General features: G+C 37.2%; 1 protein-coding gene across 3 annotated transcripts; it reads right to left on the bottom strand.

Moving 5' to 3' along the window:
* Positions 1-339: 339 nt before the first annotated feature.
* Positions 340-19799, bottom strand: fam118b (family with sequence similarity 118 member B). Of its 3 annotated transcripts, XM_082182226.1 has the most exons (9): positions 19507-19799; positions 17714-17812; positions 16508-16597; positions 15195-15447; positions 7114-7341; positions 3603-3731; positions 2385-2694; positions 2238-2303; positions 340-1940 (listed from the first exon to the last, which is right to left on the bottom strand). In XM_082182226.1, exons 1-9 carry the CDS (start codon positions 19782-19784, stop codon positions 1927-1929), a joined length of 1467 nt encoding a protein of 488 aa, XP_082038352.1. In that variant the 5' UTR covers positions 19785-19799; the 3' UTR covers positions 340-1926. The 3 variants fall into 3 exon arrangements, with proteins under 3 accessions (XP_082038352.1, XP_082038353.1, XP_082038354.1); XM_082182227.1 differs by lacking the exon at positions 17714-17812; XM_082182228.1 differs by lacking the exon at positions 19507-19799 and having other exon boundaries at positions 17478-17785.

The following is a 19799-nucleotide window of genomic DNA, read 5'->3' on the forward strand; positions in this document are numbered from 1 at the left end:
CGGTTTAAATCGTTATACTCAAATCCATCAGGGCGGTGCTTACTGAGAATCATCTGATTATGTTTATGATGGAGCAGTTACGCATTTTTCAGATAAAAATGTCAGTGTAGTGGAAGTGCTGTTTGTTCAGTATGTAGATCCCATATTTTGCAATGCAAAAGTACGCTATTTTTAGTGCCTGTGCGAGAGATTCAACGCCAAGGTCATGGATTCGATTCCCAGGGAAAGCAAGAACTGATAAGAATGTATATGTGTACCTTGAAAATGCAATGCAAGTCGCTTTAGATAAAAGCGTCTGCCAAATGTGTAAATGTATTTGCTTTCAGTAATGACAACACATTTGGTACCAAACAGATATTTTATTTTAAAATAGCATATAAATACCCAAGACATTTGTGGACTGAGATGTTTACACAGTGGTCCACTGGAGTTAAAATACAAAAAGTTTATAAACAACTGTTTACTTTTTTATTTTAGAGCATTACTGGCCAAGCATTTAAGACTATAAATGGGAACTAACTGTCCAAGTGCAATAACATGTATTGAAAGTTGTGTGGCTTGAGAGGAATGATGGCATTATATCATTATTCTCAGTCTCGTGACAGGTTCAAGTAGATTCATGGAAGCTGAAATGCAGATTTAGTTGTAAAAGAAATCATATATATCAAAAGGAGTCATATTTCAACCAATTAACATGTACACAAACTACAGGTTAACAGTTTGGATGTTTTGGAAAGATGATGCTCACCATGGCTAAACTTTTTTTTTAATGAAAAATACAGTAAAAACAGTAATATTGTGAAATTTGGAACTTTTCTTTTTGAACATATTTTAAAATGTAATTTATTCTGTGATGCAAATTATTCCAGTCTTCAGTGTCACATGATCCTTCAGAAATTGTTATAATACACTCAGTTATTGGTACATAATTATTAATAATGGTTATATCATTATCAACGTTAAAAATATTATTGTTTATTTTGTGAAAAACATTATACTTTTTTCAATGTTCAATTTATTATTAAGCACATATTAATACAACAAAGGTTGACCACAGTGCTGTACATGGGACAAAGTCAAATCTTCATAAAATCACGTTCAAATTCTATACCATTGCCACTGACAAGAATAGAAAGTTAAAAAGAACAGCATTTATTTGAAATTAAATCTTTTGTAACATAATAAATGTGTTTACTGTCACTTTTGATCAATTTAATGAATCCTTGCTTAATTAAATGTGACACTGAAGTAATGATGCTGAAAATTCAGCTTTGATCACAGGAATGAATTACATTTTAAAATACATTACAATAGAAAATTGTTCTTTTAAATTGTAATAATATTTCATAGTATTACTATATATTGTATTTTGATAAAAATAAAATAAAAAAAAAGCCTTGGTGAGCATGACTTAAAAACGTAATTATTCCAAACTTTTGACCAGTAGCATGTAACATATGTGTAACAACAGTGTGATATGTTTTTATTTTTTTTATTTCCCTTTTAATTTTGGGATGAAAAATGCCCATGGACATTTATTTTGTGAGGTTCAGTCACTAATTAAATATTGCTGGTGCATATGATGATGTGAAAAATGGGAATTGAGGACCCACTACATTTGACCGCTCGTGTTTAAGATCAGACTGGCCCTGAACATCATTCTTGGTCCACACTTCAATTACCACATAAAAAAAAGCCACAAATTTCTCCTTCACTCACATGAAGAGTTTCATGAAACATTTTCTGAGTTGCCGGAGTTCACAGTTTGCCTGGTGGTGTTTTTACAGACGCCTGTCCCGTGTGGAGCGAACCGGTACTGACGGCGCTCGGCTTAAGTATGAGAAAGGAGTCTGTTGTGCGTGGAGATCTGGTCATACCAGACCTGTGCGGCGGAGCTGTGGATATGTTCTCAGACTGCCACTTGTGTCACGAGTGGTAGTCTGGACAGAGAGACAGGAAGAAGATCTCATTACAACAGAAGCATCAGCTGATTTCATCACAGGAAGCCACAGCGCACATGGGCTCAAGTGCAGAAGAGGACAGTGGAAAGGTGTAGTGAGTTTAAAACAACAACAGAAGCCCTTGTGCTGCGTTCAGGTCTAAGATTCTTTCGTTCTAGAAGCATGCATTTAAGGAAAGGAGGGAAAAGGAGGGGAAAAGGCGTCGCCATGCTCCAGTCAAATGCCCAAATTGCCTTTAGCATGCAAGCCAGGCAACAACACGAAAGCTGTCCTAACCTTGCAGGAGGTTTTTCTGGGTCGTAAAGCCATTTTCACTTTCTTCGCCTTGTGAGACGGGAGATCCTGAACGAATCAAGCAAATGAAAAGGTGAAAAACCTCAAACATTGTATGTAACGCATCTTAAAAGTGAAGCCCAAGCTTACCCCAACCGTTGGTCACTACGTCCCGGTCCACATCACGGTTGCAGATCTCATTGGCCAGCCGCTCGAAGTACTCCGGCAGGTCGGCGTATTCGTTGCCGTACGAGATGACCTTAATGCCTTTGTCCAGCATGTTATCTCGAAGCTTTTTGAATTCGCCCACGTCCTCTCGCCGCACCAGCATGAAATGCTCGAGGTCAGACTTGTGTTTGACCGCCTCGAGAAACAGTGCCTGGAAGGTGGTGTCGTCCACTGTCCTCCCGCAGCCCAGGAACACAAAAGACTTGGTTTCGTAGAGTTTCTGGATCTCCCTCTGCAAAAACAATATTAGAACGGACGTCATGGAGTGACGGAAGATACATTTTAAGGATAACCGAGAAATAACAGACAAAAGAGTTCATGATGATTTCATTTGGTTTTGAAAAACATTTATGGCATTTTCAATAAAAGTTTATTTTCAAAAAACATTAAATATATCTTTCAAGGTAAAACGTATTTAAAATGTATATCATGAATTAAAATTAATTTTATTTGTTAATTATGCACGTTAATCTCACCTCATGACTTTGATTTGGTGGACTACATTTTTTCAAGTAATAAGGAAATGTTACTACATTTTGTTTGAAATACTTACATTTTAAAAATGCTGAACTACTTATGGTTTTGTTTTCAATAATTAAAAAAAAATGTTTTTTAAGGGAGCACAATTTAGGTAAAATATTGTGATCATATAGCAATATGGCTATTTAATAATAATAATAAATATTATTATTAAAAATATAACAATTACTAAATAAAAACAAACAAATTTTACTATTGTAATATTTCTCTTTAAAATTAAAATAGAGCATTTAAGAGAAAAAAAATATTTTCATTAGAACTGTAAAATTACAATGCTAATATTTATGTCTTAAGTTCTGCATTTTCGAATGTTAAAGCTAGCATGAAATCAATTTTCTTCCTTTATTTTTATAATAAATTATTTATCCGTGAACATAATTTTAAAAAAAAAAAATTTTATTTCATGTGCCCTCATAATCTTCATTCAAAATAACTTCCTTCCCATTCAAGGACTGGACAGAGAACAACAAAAACTGCTACAAAAGGGAGTATCTCCTCGGACCAGAATGCTTTGGTTCACTGTGTCCTCCACCCCAGTGAATTATCAACTTCCAGTGGTGTGACTTGATTTTCTCCTGAGAGCAGAAAACATTTACTCACCATGACTTCTGTGTTCCTCAGAACATTCTGGTAGCCCGCAGGATGCAGTACAATACCACTGGGGTTGGTGTAAACACCGTGAATATGGAGTACACTTAGTCTTCTCTTCTCCTGAGCCCACTCCAGAACCTGCACACACATGCACACCGCAGCATTTCATACTCCACTGATCCCAATCCGGCTCCCACTAGGTCCAGCTGCTTTTAATGACTGTGGGTTCTAATCAAGAGGCATCTGATGGAAAAGGTGCATAAACACCCAGCCTAAAGGCCACACTATGGAAAACCACACACGGCCTGATTAATAAAGACAGAGAACTGAACATGCAGTCACTTGTGTTTCAGAGGGCCCTTCAGGTGAGCCGCTGTAGAGCCTACATGCACTAATGCACTACATGACGCTTGGCCCGGGGACCATAAGGCTGATTTTATGGCTAATAGCTGAAGCTTTCACTGCTTTGTGCTGAAGGAAATTTATGGCCAAAAGCAAACAGAGATGAACCCAGTGCCCTGAACATCTGAAGAACATAATTTCACAAATTGATTTAATTATTTTTAGTGATCTGATGATAAGTATTATTCTACAAGTCTTCATGGTCTCTTCTTCAGATGTTTTTTTTGTATCTGCCAGTGACTGATTTATTTCCGAGGGGAATTCCACTCTGCAACATAAACAATGGTTTATGATCCTTTGGTCTAGATCATAGACTAAATAATAGCGCCCTATATGATGTCACATTGCCGATGGACTTTGAGATCCCAATGACCTGCCACCTGATTTAGTAGTGCTGAGGGGGGATTGTTAATCATGAAGGCAATTTACTAATAAATGTACTATTGTTGCATTAATAAGGGTCGTTACTAATAATACTACGTTTATTTCTTGGAAATGCACATTGACAGTAAAGCATTGAGCTTGAGTTGAGATGCAGACAAAATTTACTTTTAACAACAACCTAAGTGTTATAGGGAAAATTTTTTATTCTACTCTTAATGTACCATTGTTCTTCGATGGTGTCATACTGAACTGACAGACAGCTTCATCGATTATAAAAGGAGTGCTCTTTACTTACTTTCTGTGTAATTCTTTGCAATGTAAATTTTTTTTTTTTTTTTTATGAGACTTTGTGACTTTTCCTACTTTATACTTAATTACAAAGAGTGTCAAACTTTGATAAAAATTTATTTCTTAATGATTTGATATTTTATAATAGGGATCAATTTAAATGCAAAACGTGATAAATAAAAAACTTTATTAGGGAGTTGAAATGGCTAATAAGCTAATAAGTGCTACTGGCACTTCTTTTTTTATAAAAATAAAATAAAAGCGTTTGTTTGCCACGTGTTCGTTTTCCTACATCTTAAAACTTTTAGTTTTACAAATGGGGACAATCTTTTATTGATGAACAACAAATAATGTTTTTGGTCATCACATTAAAAATAACATTTAAACTGGATAATATTTAGAGCTTTGAATGAAGTGCTGGAAAAAGTGTGAAGCACAATAAAGTCCTTGAAAAGTGCTTGAATTTCTCTCTCAAAAGGTTGTACGAACCCTGAAATGAATAATGTAAAAGCATTCGCCTATTCCTGCCACAATACCATGGTTACAGTTAGCGTTACTACATTAAATCCATGGTGAGAGTTGGTGATTTTTAGACTGAAAAGCCTTCTTTAACTTGTTCATTCATGGCACAATGTTTGTCCTGGTTTGCGCTTTTTGATCTGATATCTGTGTGGTTTATAACAGAGAATTCTGCGCTGAATTTGAATGCCTCTCACTAGATCTTGATGCGATGTTATTAATACAGCAGTGAATTCAAACGCTTTCTCACCAGATCTTTCAGCACTGTGTAGTAACGGTGTCGCGTGATCGAGAACGACTCATGAGAAAACCTGTTCTGAGCTCGCGCTGCATTGTCGATTATTGTTCTGAGCTGATTAACGGTCCGTACTGTGCAGCTCAAATTAATAGTGCGGTTTCGTTGTGTTTTCATTTGCCGTTTGATTTTTCTCATATGCAACAGAAATGGCAGCTCTTATCAGTTGGGCAAAGTCGCACCAACAGGAAAAGGGGTTGCAAAATGCGACCATTTGATCTAGTCTGGAGCCCTGATATAGCTACCTATTTTACCTTATTGTGTTCATATCTGACTTAAAGGGATACTTCAGGATTTAGCATTAAGCTTTGTATTAGTAGAAAACCTGTAATATTTTCGAATTACCGTGCTTTCCACCCTCATATCCCCCTGAGATGAGAGATTTATGTATTTTTTGTCTGGAAAAAATCCTCCGATGACGCAACAATCATCATTTTGCGTCATCGGAGGATTTTTTGGCCAGAGGCTAAAGACTACAGCCAGTAGGAGGGGCTGTCCCGCATGTTTTCAACCCGCCCATAGAGGGTGGTATCTCACTCACAGAATGTACACATGGTATCAGCTGTCTTTCTTTGGAAGCTAAGCTAGCAGGCTCTTGCTCTGTGGAGAAAGCTGAGTAGTAGGAGAAAGCTGAGTAGTAGGGGTTACCATCCTCTTTTTCCCGGACATGTCCGGCCGTCGAGATCGTCCAAAATGTCCGGGATTCGGCTTTTGCTTTCTGCAGTCGCCATTCATTGTTTACATGCACACCTTTTGCTTCAATCTAACTGAATTCATTCCGATTGGTGAATCTGAATGTAGTGTTTACATGAACGCTAAACAAGTGATCGGTTGATGTGCGTTTTAACATTGCTAAGAAAATTCCCGCTCCTCCGTGAGAGATACGAGATCGGTGCGTCTCAGTAATCTCGCCACAGGAAAATATAATAAATGGCGACTGTAGAACGCAAAAGCCGAATCCCGGACATTTTGGGCGATCGCGAAATACCGGGCAAACTCGTCACGGAGTCTCACTAGTAGCCTAGCCTTCTTGTTTTCAACTGCGCTCTCTAACCGGTAGGCGTGGCTTGGGAGTGGCCTCCTAGGGCAGCGAAGCAAGTGCATTCTGGGAGTTGTTGTCTTTCATCCACATAAGCCAAAAATACATTTTCTGGCTTTTCTCAGTCTAGAAAGCTCCAAATTCAAAAATAATTTCTTCTACATAAATGACCTATTTTAAATACACATTCATCTTTCCAGAGGTGAAGTATCCCTTTAAGCTCAAGTTTCACATTAAGTGTGAGTAGCCAACTACTTTAAATAGAATATCCAGTTTTAATATGCCATTTAAAGCAAAGCATGTTTGTGCAATTTTGTTATTTTAATGCTTGGCGGTGTGCCGTGGGATTTTTTACTTATCAAAACTGTGCTACGGCAAAAAAAAAAAAAGTTGGCAAACACTGGTTCAGATAAATCAAGTATCTTCTTTCATTGATGCTACATTTATGCATTGACTGAATCCAAATCAAAAAGTTAGACCTCCTTTACTATTCAAATTTAAAACATTGTAAGCGCCTAATAGGGCAAGTCTGATCTGTAATGCTTATTCAGCTAATTTATACTTTAAAGTTCTTAAGGAAACATAACAGGTACCTTCTTCTCATCTGTGAGATCCAAAGACTCCAGCTTGGTCCCTTGGTGGGCAGCGTAGATCTCTAACAGGTTGTCAAAGTTGGTGGTGAGGACCAGAGCACCGCTCTCCATCAACTGCAGCACAGAGCGGAGGAGATGCTTCCCAACGTTCTCCATCTTACACTCCAGGTCATCAAACACCTCGTAGAGGCAGTCTTTAAAAAAGGTGGAGCGTACATTTCCCGTCCGCTACAGAAAAACGCATGAGGTGAAAAAGAAATCTGAGATGTTTGGAAAAAACAAAACAACTTCAGGTCTATTTAAATAACTCTTTTTGGAGTGTACAACAATGTTACATAGCCTGCTTTTAGAAGGGATATATAAACATTATCACCTTTGAGGACATTGAAATGTGCTCTATGGAACACAATACAAGAAACCAAGTACTTAATTCATATATTTAAGCTAAAATTGTAGGCAATTAAATTAGCTTGATTTATACATTATCTGGGGGAATTACAGTGACTTCCATTTCAGTCAGTAAAGTGTTAATTAGACACTGTACATGATTTGATTTCAAACACTGGAAAGTATGAGAGATCGTGTCGAGAGCGCTGAGAATAGAGTAGTTCTGACAGCAGTGCCCTTGTCCTGGTCATACTCAATCTCATTACACTGAGCTGAATTCATTCTCTGAGCTTGGCCGAGGCACATGGAAAACCAGAGAGAGAGAGAGAGGCTGCTATGAATAGCTTGCAGAATCCACTTTCTCAGGAAGAAGGCTAATTATCAGCACCTCCACACCTGCTGTGAACTAATGCCTCTGATCTTAGAGGTGTAGGTGTCTTTTAACTGTTTACATCTGGTATTAACATCCGTCTCGGTCGTCTGATCACGTGTGGTCAGTGCTAAACAGATGTAAACCACGCGAACGAGATTTACAGGGCCTAAGACTATTTAAATGTACACGTTATGAATTAAAAATGTGCATGTAATGTCTTTTTACTTGCGTGTTCTGTGAAGAGTTGCCTATGACTTCACTTGTTGTGTTGACAAAATGAGACGTTGCGCATCAAAGTTTCAGTGGGAAAAGATTAATGAAAATGTTGTGAAAGGAGGGCAGACATACACACGGCAGGATGACTGAAAATAAGTGTTTTAAAAGTGTAAAATGCCAGTATATTCTTGTTACACCTTAAAAAAAAAAAAATTATGTGGCAGCTGTTTAAAGTCTATAGTCAGTGCAGTGCATATTTCATTATTGACAGGAATGAAAATGAGGCTGAAGGATAGAAGTAAAGTGTGTTCAGTGGATTGTACTGTTGCTTAAAAACATACAGATTGTTCATTTGATGAAACATCTTTCCAAAAACCTTTCAGCAGACAAAAAACTTTGAAAGTTGTGAGTTTTTAAAATGACATGTGATCTAGAATACAGCACATGACATTATTAAGACTGTAAATCTATCCCTCACAGCCTTGTTTCATTCATGTAAAATTCAATGTTATCTATTGATTTATTTGTCTGGAGCCCTGATTTAGGTAGTCAGTGAAAAATAACAGCATTGAGCAACAAGCACTGAGAAAGTAGATTAACAATCATATTTGGAAGGTTTTGGACTTTTTTGTGTGCTTATCAACACATGCAGTAACTCGATAGCTTTGAAGTCTGAACCATGACTTTCATGCTCAAACATGTTAATGTTTATTTTGACTGGCATCCTCCGACTTGCAGCGAGCATTACAAAGCATGCCTAACTAAAGAAATATATAACGCAAAAGCTGACTGGATTATTGTCTAGCCGTGGCCTGTTGTTCTTGAGGTGCGAATCCTGGATGCATGTTCAGATTAGCCTCATTTTCTGCGCTGAACTCCAACAGGTCATTTGATTCACTAGGATCTGCTCTGCTCACTTAAGGCTCAAAACTCACACAAGTAGGTTAAACCATTAAAAGACCTGTGGAGATTTGAGACCTTAAAGTTTGGGTAGGCGATATTTTACATAAACACTTTTTATTAAACTGGTTGAAACTCTCTTCACATCCTGATAGCAATCAATAATAGAAGTGGTCTAAATATTAAAAAATGTATGTATATATATATCTTCTGTGGAAGTCTCAGGACCAAACAAAGTTTTTGTCCAATCATTGCATTCGGCCCCAATGCAATGATAGGATGTCCTACCTTACCTGTCAACATACAGTATATTTCCATACGTCCGCACACCCTGCTCACACAGACATCACACGTCATCAGAGTGTTCTGTAAGGCTATGCAGAGTTGTAGACCAAAACACTGAGCTTATGCTGCGTTCACACCATGTCATAACCGTAATTATGAGATAGAGATGCACCGATCGACCGGCCAGGGATCAGAATCAGCTGATTTTCCGCATGATTGGCCCAGACCAGTGAACGGTCGGTCAGTCTCACATCTTTCCGATTCGGCTCGTTTTGTTGCCAACGGCACAGGCAATAACGTCAACTGCGCGTTCTCGCTCTCTTCTCTCCGACGGCGAAGTGACACACATCTGCCCCCTCTAACTCACTCGTCTCATTCGCTCCGGTTAAATAGTGCTTGTATTGCTCCTAATTTTAATCTTCACTGCAGGTTACGCGCTCACACCACTGATCTATATAAGTGGAGCGCACAACCCGGCTCTCAGTCTCAAACAGCTTGTGCTGCGTTTAAACAGTCAAATACACACCAAATTATGTAAAAATGCCCGTCTTGGCAAGTATTCAGTTAAACACAGTCAGTTTTGGAACGTAAATAATAGCTGCGAAGACTCAGATTTATACGAATGAGCTCTGCAAGTTCTTTAAGTTCATTATTATTGTAATATGGTAAAGGAGACATGTAGTTGTTTTTCTTGAGAGGTCCTTGTATTTGAATGATTTCTGCATGATTGTATGTATGTACAGTAGTATATATATTTTATTTTTTACTATGTTGTGTTTATGTATGGCTGCTTCCTTGTATGTAGCACTTTAATATGTTGTTTATGTATGGCTGCTACCTTGGCCAGGTCTCTCTTGTAAAAGAGATTTTTGATCTCAATGAGACTTCCTGGTAAAATAAAGGTAAATAATAATAATAATTATTGTAATGTAATGTTCTTTGAGACGAGGTAATTTAACGTAGTCTCTCGTGAGGCTTTGCAGACTCTGCTCTGGCTGTGTGCGTTCATGTGTTTTGGAGGAGGTGTGGCTTTGGAGATGCTCTGAAAGGGTGGGATCTTATGCTTTCAAAGCTAGCTCACTATTGCTTACCCTAGCTTTAACTCCAGGGGCCTGTACCATGAAGCCGGTTTAGGTGGCTAGCCAGCTATGTTTCAGTTTAGTTTCCGCCAACCCTGGGTTTTAGGTACTATGAAAGTAGCTTGGCTTGAATCGGTGTTCGTTGCCATGGTATCTTACGCTGCGCGGCTAACCTGCTCCGGGGCAGGTTATGTTCTGGATTCAAGATCTCAGACTGATGTTTGACCAATCAGATGAGAGCAAAGAAACATATAGGTGACGTAACTTATTCCCAGTGTCTGTTGCAATGACTTCACCTTTTCTTCCAAATCCGGTGGACATCTCAGCGCAAATTGTTTGACGAGCACTTCGTAGAGAAAGAGTTTTTAGCCAGACAAAATCCCCTTGCCTTTCCTGATAGTTACTTGTATGAAAGATACAGATTTTCCGCGGAAGGAATGTCTTATCTTTGCGAACTTCTTGAGCCGCACATAAAGAATTTAACACGTCGAATTCATGCACTTACTGTACCGCAAATACTGCGTTGCGTTTTTTTTTTGTTGCAAGTGGTACATTCCTGCACGGTGGGTGACGCACAGAAGCTATAGGGGAAAACACGGTTTGTCGAACGAATGCATTCGTAAGGTGGTCCTCGCTCTGCAGGAGTACATGAATAGTTTCATGAATAGTGTTCCCCGGACATTTATCGGCCATGTCCATAAAAGAGGGCTTTTATAAAATTGCCGGTAAGATATATTGATAGGGTGACATCACATGAACACATTTTTTTATTTAAAAAAAAAAGAAGCAAATTGCACAAATGTACTATACAATATAATACATGTTAAGAATTATTTTAAATCTTTATTATTATTCTGTTAATCTTATGATAGGATTCCCTAGCTTTCTTAGTAGTACAAATACGTTCTATATTTATGTAAAATTATGTATGTGCATGTATCATTTTTTATATATTATAAAAATAGGCTATAGGCTATATTACACATATAGGCTAAACATACATACATAATTTTACATAAATATAGAACGTATTTGTTTAACTTACACATTAACAATCAGCAATCTTTCTCCAACAGTCTTCTCTTGCTTTGGCAGCAGAGACCGTATTGTTTCGAGCTTGAAATACATATTTAAATTCATCGTAATTCTGAATGATTATCTCTTGCTCCTCCGCGGGAAAATATATCGCTCACGCTCTACCCGCGATTGGTTGTTCAGTGTCGACGTCACTCTTTTATGTGCACGCGCGCGTGGAGTAATCATAGCTTGAGGATCAAAGCCTGAGTTGACAGAGAAAGTTGATGAGCTGCATCATGGTACCAATAAAGCCTGATTGCATCGGTTTGGTTTTGTCAACTCAAAACTAATCCTGTAACCCCGAGTTTGTTCAGCTACCTTCATGGTACAGGCCCCAGGGCATTGCAATTAACAATAACAAACAAACTGAGCTTGGAAATTTACTGGGATGGTGAAAGACTGCAGGCTGATGTTTTTCTAGGAGAGTTGTTTTTTTTTATGTGGATTGTTCAGCTACAACCATTCCAAGCGATGAAACACCAGCATTGGAATTGAAATACATTACCAAACTCCCTTTCACAGGCCTAATGCCATCTAAATCCTCTAGCCACACTGGTGGGTTTGGATGCAATTGCTATAAGAGCTTGACAATGAAAAACAGGGATAAATCACTGTGCGCTGTTTTGACAGGTTGACAAAAACAACAACAACACAGGTGGCACGTGGCTCAACACCTCATTCTAGCCAGAGAGAAAGGAACTGACTAATGGTGGACAAATTCAAAGTTGTGCTCTTCCACGCACTGCCTGCCATTGTGCTCATGATCAGAGCTCAAAGGATAGGATTTTTCTCACCCTGCCAACATTTTCACTAACCCCACCATAAAAAAAAAAATGTACAAATGTTTTTTTCCCTCAGGAAATTTGAAGTGTTTCTTTACAAACTTACTACTAATTTATGGTATAAGCCATAAGATTTTAGGGCTGGGTTGACAATATAGTGAATCTGATATTGATTTTTAAATCCCAAGATAGATTTTTCTATCTATGCTTTTTTCTGTTGTGTTATTTGTAGTGCGCCGGCCATTCAATAATTGTAATAAGCTTGGTGCTTTGTAACTTTGGATTAGAAAAAAGTCTCAGCTTTCAAATTGTTAATTTTATCAAGAAATTGAAACAATCAAAAAATTGTGCCATTTAATGTGGCGTGACAGATCGCTGTGAACCGTCATCTCTTCCTCTTTACTACTAGTTATAGTATAAAATAAACATGAATAAACATAAGAAGGTATATTGAAAGAAACAGTACAACTTGTTGAAATGTATCATGTCTCACGTAATTACTCAATCAGATTTTCTCCCACGGAAAGACGTCAATAAAATGGCTTGTAAACAATGTCATGTAATGTTACATTTACCTCAGGAAAGCCATTTAATGTTTACAGCTCGTTAGTCAGCTAGACAAAATAACTATAGAGAGTATAGTTATAGTTGCTTAATATATGCTTAATATATCATTCATTATATTTTTACTTAACCTGTTAGTGAGGTCTCATTTATTGTATGTTTGCAAAAATCTGTCATGAAAACAAGTTTATTTGACCACCACCATTTAAATCTTTATATTTTAACAACGAACTGGAATAGAAACATAATTATATCATCAAATGCAAACATTTAAATTAAACTTGAAGTTTTTATTTGGGTGCTGCATATTTCTAAAAAATAAAAACCAATTCAATTTGGACTGTTGTTAATTTTAACCTGTAATATTAAAGGGTACTGCCTATTATGAAATTCACTTTTACATGGTGTTTGAACATAAATGTGTGTTGGTAGTGTGTGTACACAACCACCCTATAATGGTAAAGATCCAACCACTTCTATTTTTATATTGCCCATAAATCATAAACAGTGTATGTAAATGTGTGTGTGAATGGCCCTGAATGGGAGAAAAAAAAAATGTCTAGGGCGTTTACATAGAAAATACTGGTAAAGCAGCACACTGAAATGCAATAACGCGTTCTGTGGAAAGGCTTAAAGGGATAGTTCACTTTGAAATAAATTTTTGGTATGTTTTAGCTTACCTCAAGGGCATCCAAGATGTAGGTGTCTTTTTTTCCGCAGTAGTTGATATTTTTAGGTCAAACCGTTCTTGTCTGTCAGTCATATAATGCAGGTCTATGGTCACGGTCTCAAAACACAAGCACAGAGTCCAAATTAAAACAATTCCCCGTCGTCCAAATTAAACAATTCCCCATCGTAAGTACACGTTGATGGCCTAAGACACGAAACGAGCGGTTTGTGTGAGAAAACGAACAGTATTTATATCGTTTTTACCTCTTATACGCAGACATGTCCAACTGATCTGATCTGACGTGTACGCAGACTGGTGCATAGATATATGAAGAGTTCAGATGCAAAAGCCTCTAAATGCCATCTGAAATTTTCTCATAGAATGATCATTTTTATCAAGCTCGTATATTTAAATTCAATAATTTCACTTAAATGGCAATGAAGATTACCTATTAATTGTCATTTAAGTGAAATTACTGAACTTAAATATACAAGCTTGATAAAAATGATCATTCTATGAGAAAATGTCAGATGGCATTTAGAGGCTTTTGCATCTGAACTCTTCATATACACTAGAAGTCGCCTTAAAGACATTCGTTCCAATGAACTGCCGTAGACAAGGCGACATCTAGTGTGTATATATCTATGCACCAGTCTGCGTACACGTCAGATCAGATCACTCGGACATGTCTGCGTATAAGAGGTAAAAACGATATAAATACTGTTCGTTTTCTCACACAAACCGCTCGTTTCGTGTCTTAGGCCATCAATGTGTACTTACGATGGGGAATTGTTTAATTTGGACGACGGGGAATTGTTTTAATTTGGACTCTGTGCTTGTGTTTTGAGACCGTGACCATAGACCTGCATTATATGACTGACAGACAAGAACGGTTTGACCTAAAAATATCAAAATTGAAACTACTGCGGAAAAAAAGACACCTACATCTTGGATGCCCTTGAGGTAAGCTAAAACATACCAAAAATTAATTTCAAAGTGAACTATCCCTTTAATACTGTTTCTCCTGTTTCATTGTTTTATTGCCAGAGTCTCTGCGGCACGAGCTGTAAAGGCACAGCCCTCTTCTGGAAAGGGAGGTGGGGAGCAGTGGCTCCTTTACATTTAAAGATACACCCACAAAAACAGTGTGTTTTTGCTTCTAACCAAAAAGGGGCATTTTGGGCATAGTATAATAAATTATTTGTGGGGTATTTTGATCTGAAACTTTACAGATTCTCAGACACAATCTGGAGACACTTAAGACATATGACATCTTGTAAAAAGGGGCAACAGACAGGGTTCTTTATATAGTTTACAGCTTTCGTAGAGAGGCTGTTTTCCTTAAGAAATACTGAAATGTTCTGAATGGCCAATATAATATATCCAAAAATATTGACATTGGATTTGAATCTGAATCGAATCAAATAAAGAGCTTGTGAATCTAAATCAAATTGATTTGGGAAATCTGTGTCATTAAAATAAGCAATAATAAAATCTCTATTAATTAACACACCTAGATCTACTCCAGCATATTGTACAGTAGCTCAAAAAAATATTAGTATAGCACTAGCAACTGCAAGCTTATGGGTTTGATTCCCAGAGAATGCAAAAACTGATCAAGTGAATGAAACGTAAGTTGCTTTAGCCAAACGCATGCATGTAAATGTACTATCAACACTTCAAACTAAAAAACTTAAGTTTAACTCTTTATTTAACACGTATAAGAAAAACCTATGAAATTTTCTTACCGGAGAAAGTTTCTGAATGAGGTCATGAGCAACGTGCACCAGGTTCTTGTCCTCTTGCAGACTTTTCTGGAAGCGGCGGCTCTCTTCCTCCTCTAGCAGATCAAAGTCATTGGCAGCATCTAGCAGCGCCTGGATCAGACCTTTCCAGGAGCGCAGCGCGGGCACCTGAGGAGCTACAGCTGAACTCACCCCCGTGCCGATCACCAGCACCAGCTCAGGGGCACGCTTGGTCTTCAGGCTGGGCAACAACTTCCTATAGTCAGCAGAGATGGAGGAAATGTAGTCAGGTCAGAGGAGACATGCATATGGATGAAACTACGCTGCAGAGCTGTATACAAATGCACAGCTTAAACTGACTTCTGACTTTTTTTAAACAGCCAGTAAAAGGAGGTCTATCAAACTCATGAGACATTTTGTAATGTTTGTGGACTATTGTACGTTCAGCTGTCACTCAGAAGGGACTATTTAATTTGGGTTTTTCTTGTGGGTTTGTTGTTACTGATAAACTTATACCATAAAATAAAGAAAAAACATTTGTTAAATCATTTTTACTTGCGTAATAAGAGCTGAAAGTTTGAGCTTGACGAGTACAGTTAACAATTCATGTAAAAATGAAAATTAAATAATTGGAGAAAATCATAAATTGATAGGGTTGCACTCAATGTATTGAATGAGTCAACTGTTGTATATTTTTTTATCTGCATAGTGATACAGTTAAGATCTCTGAAGTGGGGGGATACATATTTTTGATTATGTATTTTGATTTGTCTCACTAATTCTTTCATAATCTGTCTCATGCAATACTCTAGTGAACGTGATTTCACCAAGTAAAACATGTTCTTGGATCAACACCCTTGTTGATCCTGGAACAACATTCCAATCAACCAATCAGATTTGAAGGATAGGTTTACAGTTAATCTCAAGTTTAGGCTTACAACAAGGGTTAGGGGCTTCTACATCATTCTTTTTCACCTATCATTTCCTTATGATATTAGGGATAACTTATGGGTAGGGATACTGGGATACTACCCTACTGCTGATTAGCAACAAGTGTGTTGTGCTGCTAGGTCCAATTCACTTTCAACATTGTTTCTCAGAAATCGCTTACAGCACCTTTTTAACTAATGAAAACTTATTAAGTGTTACCGAATATGAAAATAAAAACGCCTGGGTGATATCATCATTACCAGGAAGTTCTTTGTAAAAACATGTTTGTCAGAACAGATGAACAAACAGGGGCTGATTGCAATGAATGAATAATGCCATAGGAATGTGCTGGCAGCAAAGCAATACATGAACATCTGTTTTCATACCTAGCCTTCTTAGCCACTGTGTCGCCATCCTCAGAGTCGGGGGAAGGACGCTTCTCTGTCTTCACTGTAACAACAGAGGCCATTCGACTCCTACAAAAAAAAAAATGTGTTGATCCAAGATATGTAGACAGATAGATCGACCAACATCAAGTGTTCGGTTAGGTTAACAAAGCTTAACAGAGCTTAATTGTTTTAATTGTCCTTGACATTGAAAAAGATTTATTCTCTTCTAGCTAGAGGAACCAATGTCAGAGTATTTACACGCTCATGATGTGAGGAACAAAACTGAAGATGCTGCAGTTCTTTGTTGTGCTCACTTCACTCAGGGGCCAGCAGCTGATGGTCAGTCAACACATACAGTAGCTCTGTTCTTTCTGTTTTCTCTTTGTTTTTCTTTCATATTCATGTCAGGCAGATTCGACTGCACATGAAAAGCCTAGAAAATCAATCATAACCTACAACAGCAAACTCTGGCCAAAAACCCAAGACAGCCTCTTTGAGCTAGCAAGCTAACAGGCTAGCTACATGTGTGATTTATTTCAGCGCGTAAAAATCGAATTATTAAGTTATAACTTATTTTTTTATTACATATTTGACACCAGAACGTTTAAAAAAGGGAGATGTTTAAGTGTCTTCAACTAAACGTTCAGACACCTGTTGCTTTTGTTCCATATGTGATAACGTTAACTTACACAGTACAGATTTAGCACGCAGGCTAAAACTACACAATTTTATATAGGTATTATTTAATATTCAAAATATTTAAGAAAGTAGCAGCTACATCCATTAAGTTGAGGAAAGACGAGATAACTGAAAAGGAAAGATTTACCAATCCGATAGCAGCTACACAAGTAACGTTAACGGTTAACTGTTACGACCAAAAAATAAAATAAAAACCTAACGACAACAGAAGTAACGTTAAGTTAGCATACTGAAACAAAAAGCATAAAATGTTCCAAACACTACTTACCGAGGTGAACAGAGAAAAGCAGGATACGAGTACTTAATCTGAAATTTCCTCGAAGCGTTTACTGAAGATAAAACAAAACACTAAGGACAAACTATCTTATTTATCTATCGAACAAACGTTAAGTGGCTTTCTATATAGATCTCAACGCCAGTAGGGTATTAGTGCCAGTCAGCCTTCAGAGACAAAAACACTAAAGGCCTTAAAAAAAAAATTCAGGTCAGCCTTCAGCGAAGTACCTGTCAGAGTCTCTTCCTCTGCGGATCCTCGCGTTCACATTCACAAGCTGGGCTTTACATGTGATGCGCGTGCCCCCGAGCGCGTGCGTGTGACTGTGCCTGGGATGCGAGTGAAGGTTTAATAGACTGTCACACACGTCATCACTCACACAGGCCGGCAGTGTCTCCAAAACAGGGTTATTATAGTTAACCAAAACCATAAAAAAAATTACTTTCGTAACATGAAATAAAATAAACTTTACCTTATATATAAACTTATTTTATTTCAGCTACTTGCCAAGGCAACATTTCTCATTTTCCATTTAGTTAACTAAAACAGAAATAAATAAAAATATAGAATTATTTTTTCAAAAACTACTAAGAATGACAAAACGCAAAACAAAATTACTAAAACTTTAACTAAAATTTAAATGAAAACAGAATTTTTTAATAAATAATTATGACTAATTCAAAACATACTATAATAGTATACTAGTATCTCAATGATACTAAAATAACTGTGCTCCATAGTTTATTAGCAGTTTTCAAAAAGATAATTACTCTTTTTGGGGGGCATTTTAGACACATTAAATGTTCAGATTTCACGTTTTTGGACAGACTCTCTGATTCTATAAATGGATAACGACATTTTTTCTTAATCGTAAGTCTGCATCTAAATAATTTTCATCAGATATGCTATTAGTTCTATGGGATATGCAAAATACTTTATCGCATGTCAGAAACAGCATTCAAGTCATTTTAAAAAATATGGTCACACTATATTTTAATGCAGTTGTTACAGTGTAATTACACAAAAGTATTATTAACAACATGTACATACTGGGTTAATGATTAGGGTTTGGTCTAGGGTTATAGTATGTAATTATGCATAATTTACAGTTAATACTACAGTAAAGTTTATGTAAAATATGTAAGAACACTGTAAAATTAGTGTTACCATATCAACTGTTACTCACATCAACTATGTGAGCCGTTAATGTCAATTGTGTGTGTGTGTGTGTGTGTGTGTGTGTGTGTGTGTGTGTGTGTGTGTGTGTGTGTGTGTGTGTGTGTGTGTGTGTGTGTGTGTGTGTGTGTGTGTATTCTATTAACTAGCTGCTTATTAGCACACATATTACTTGAATATTGGCTGTTTTATTAGTACTTATAAAGCACATGCTCTTGAGATGCCATTTTGCTGGAGCTGTCAAGGTAGTCTACCACGCCAGTGACGTCACGGACCGCTGAAGCTCAAGATGGCTGCGCCCTAGTAGCAAAACAACAAACTAACATCACTGTTCCCCCCCCCCCTTGTAACTACTTAAGCAGTTTTAAGTGTCCTACCACAAATAACAATGATAACACATCTGTTATATCACCTTTACTTCCTATTTCGTTTCAGTTCCCCTTTAATGCCTTATTCTGCATGACCATATTCTATATCCCTTAATCCTACTCAATATTAATAAGCAGTCATTAGAAGTTTATTGAGGCAAAAGTCATAGTTAATAGTTAGTTAATAGCGAGAATTGGACCCTAATCTAAAGTGTGACCATATATACGTATATATACGTATATATATATACACATATATATATATATATATATATATATATATATATATATATATATATATATATATATAAAATACACACACAAACACAGTTGACAGTAATGGGTCACATAGTTGATGTGAGTAACATTGTTGACCAGACACATTATTGACTACATGAACATTTATTTTATAGCATATCAGTATAAAAAATACATTTAAATAAAAAAAATCTTAAAAGGACATAAACGTAGCTCTCTACCTTGACTCTTCAGGTGTCTGGTCACATTCAGGGCTGTCTGCTGGAGTAATTATGTTTTCTAGCATTTGCTTTTTTTGTCTTCTTCTCTGTTGGGCTTTTCTCCATTTGTCTCTTTTGCTTTGTTTCTCGCTCTCACTCAACTCTGCGATTGGTTTCACATTTCCTAGTCTTATCAGTCTGTACCATGCCTCTCTCTGCTTTTCTAAATATTGTGCCCTTCTTGAGGGATCGGCATCCCGCCGAGCCCGGTATCTGCGCTGTTTCTCTGCTGCCGACATCTGTCAAAATCATGG

This window comes from Leuciscus leuciscus (assembly GCF_965113295.1).
Source record: "Leuciscus leuciscus genome assembly, chromosome: 10".
Taxonomy (NCBI): domain Eukaryota; kingdom Metazoa; phylum Chordata; class Actinopteri; order Cypriniformes; family Leuciscidae; genus Leuciscus; species Leuciscus leuciscus.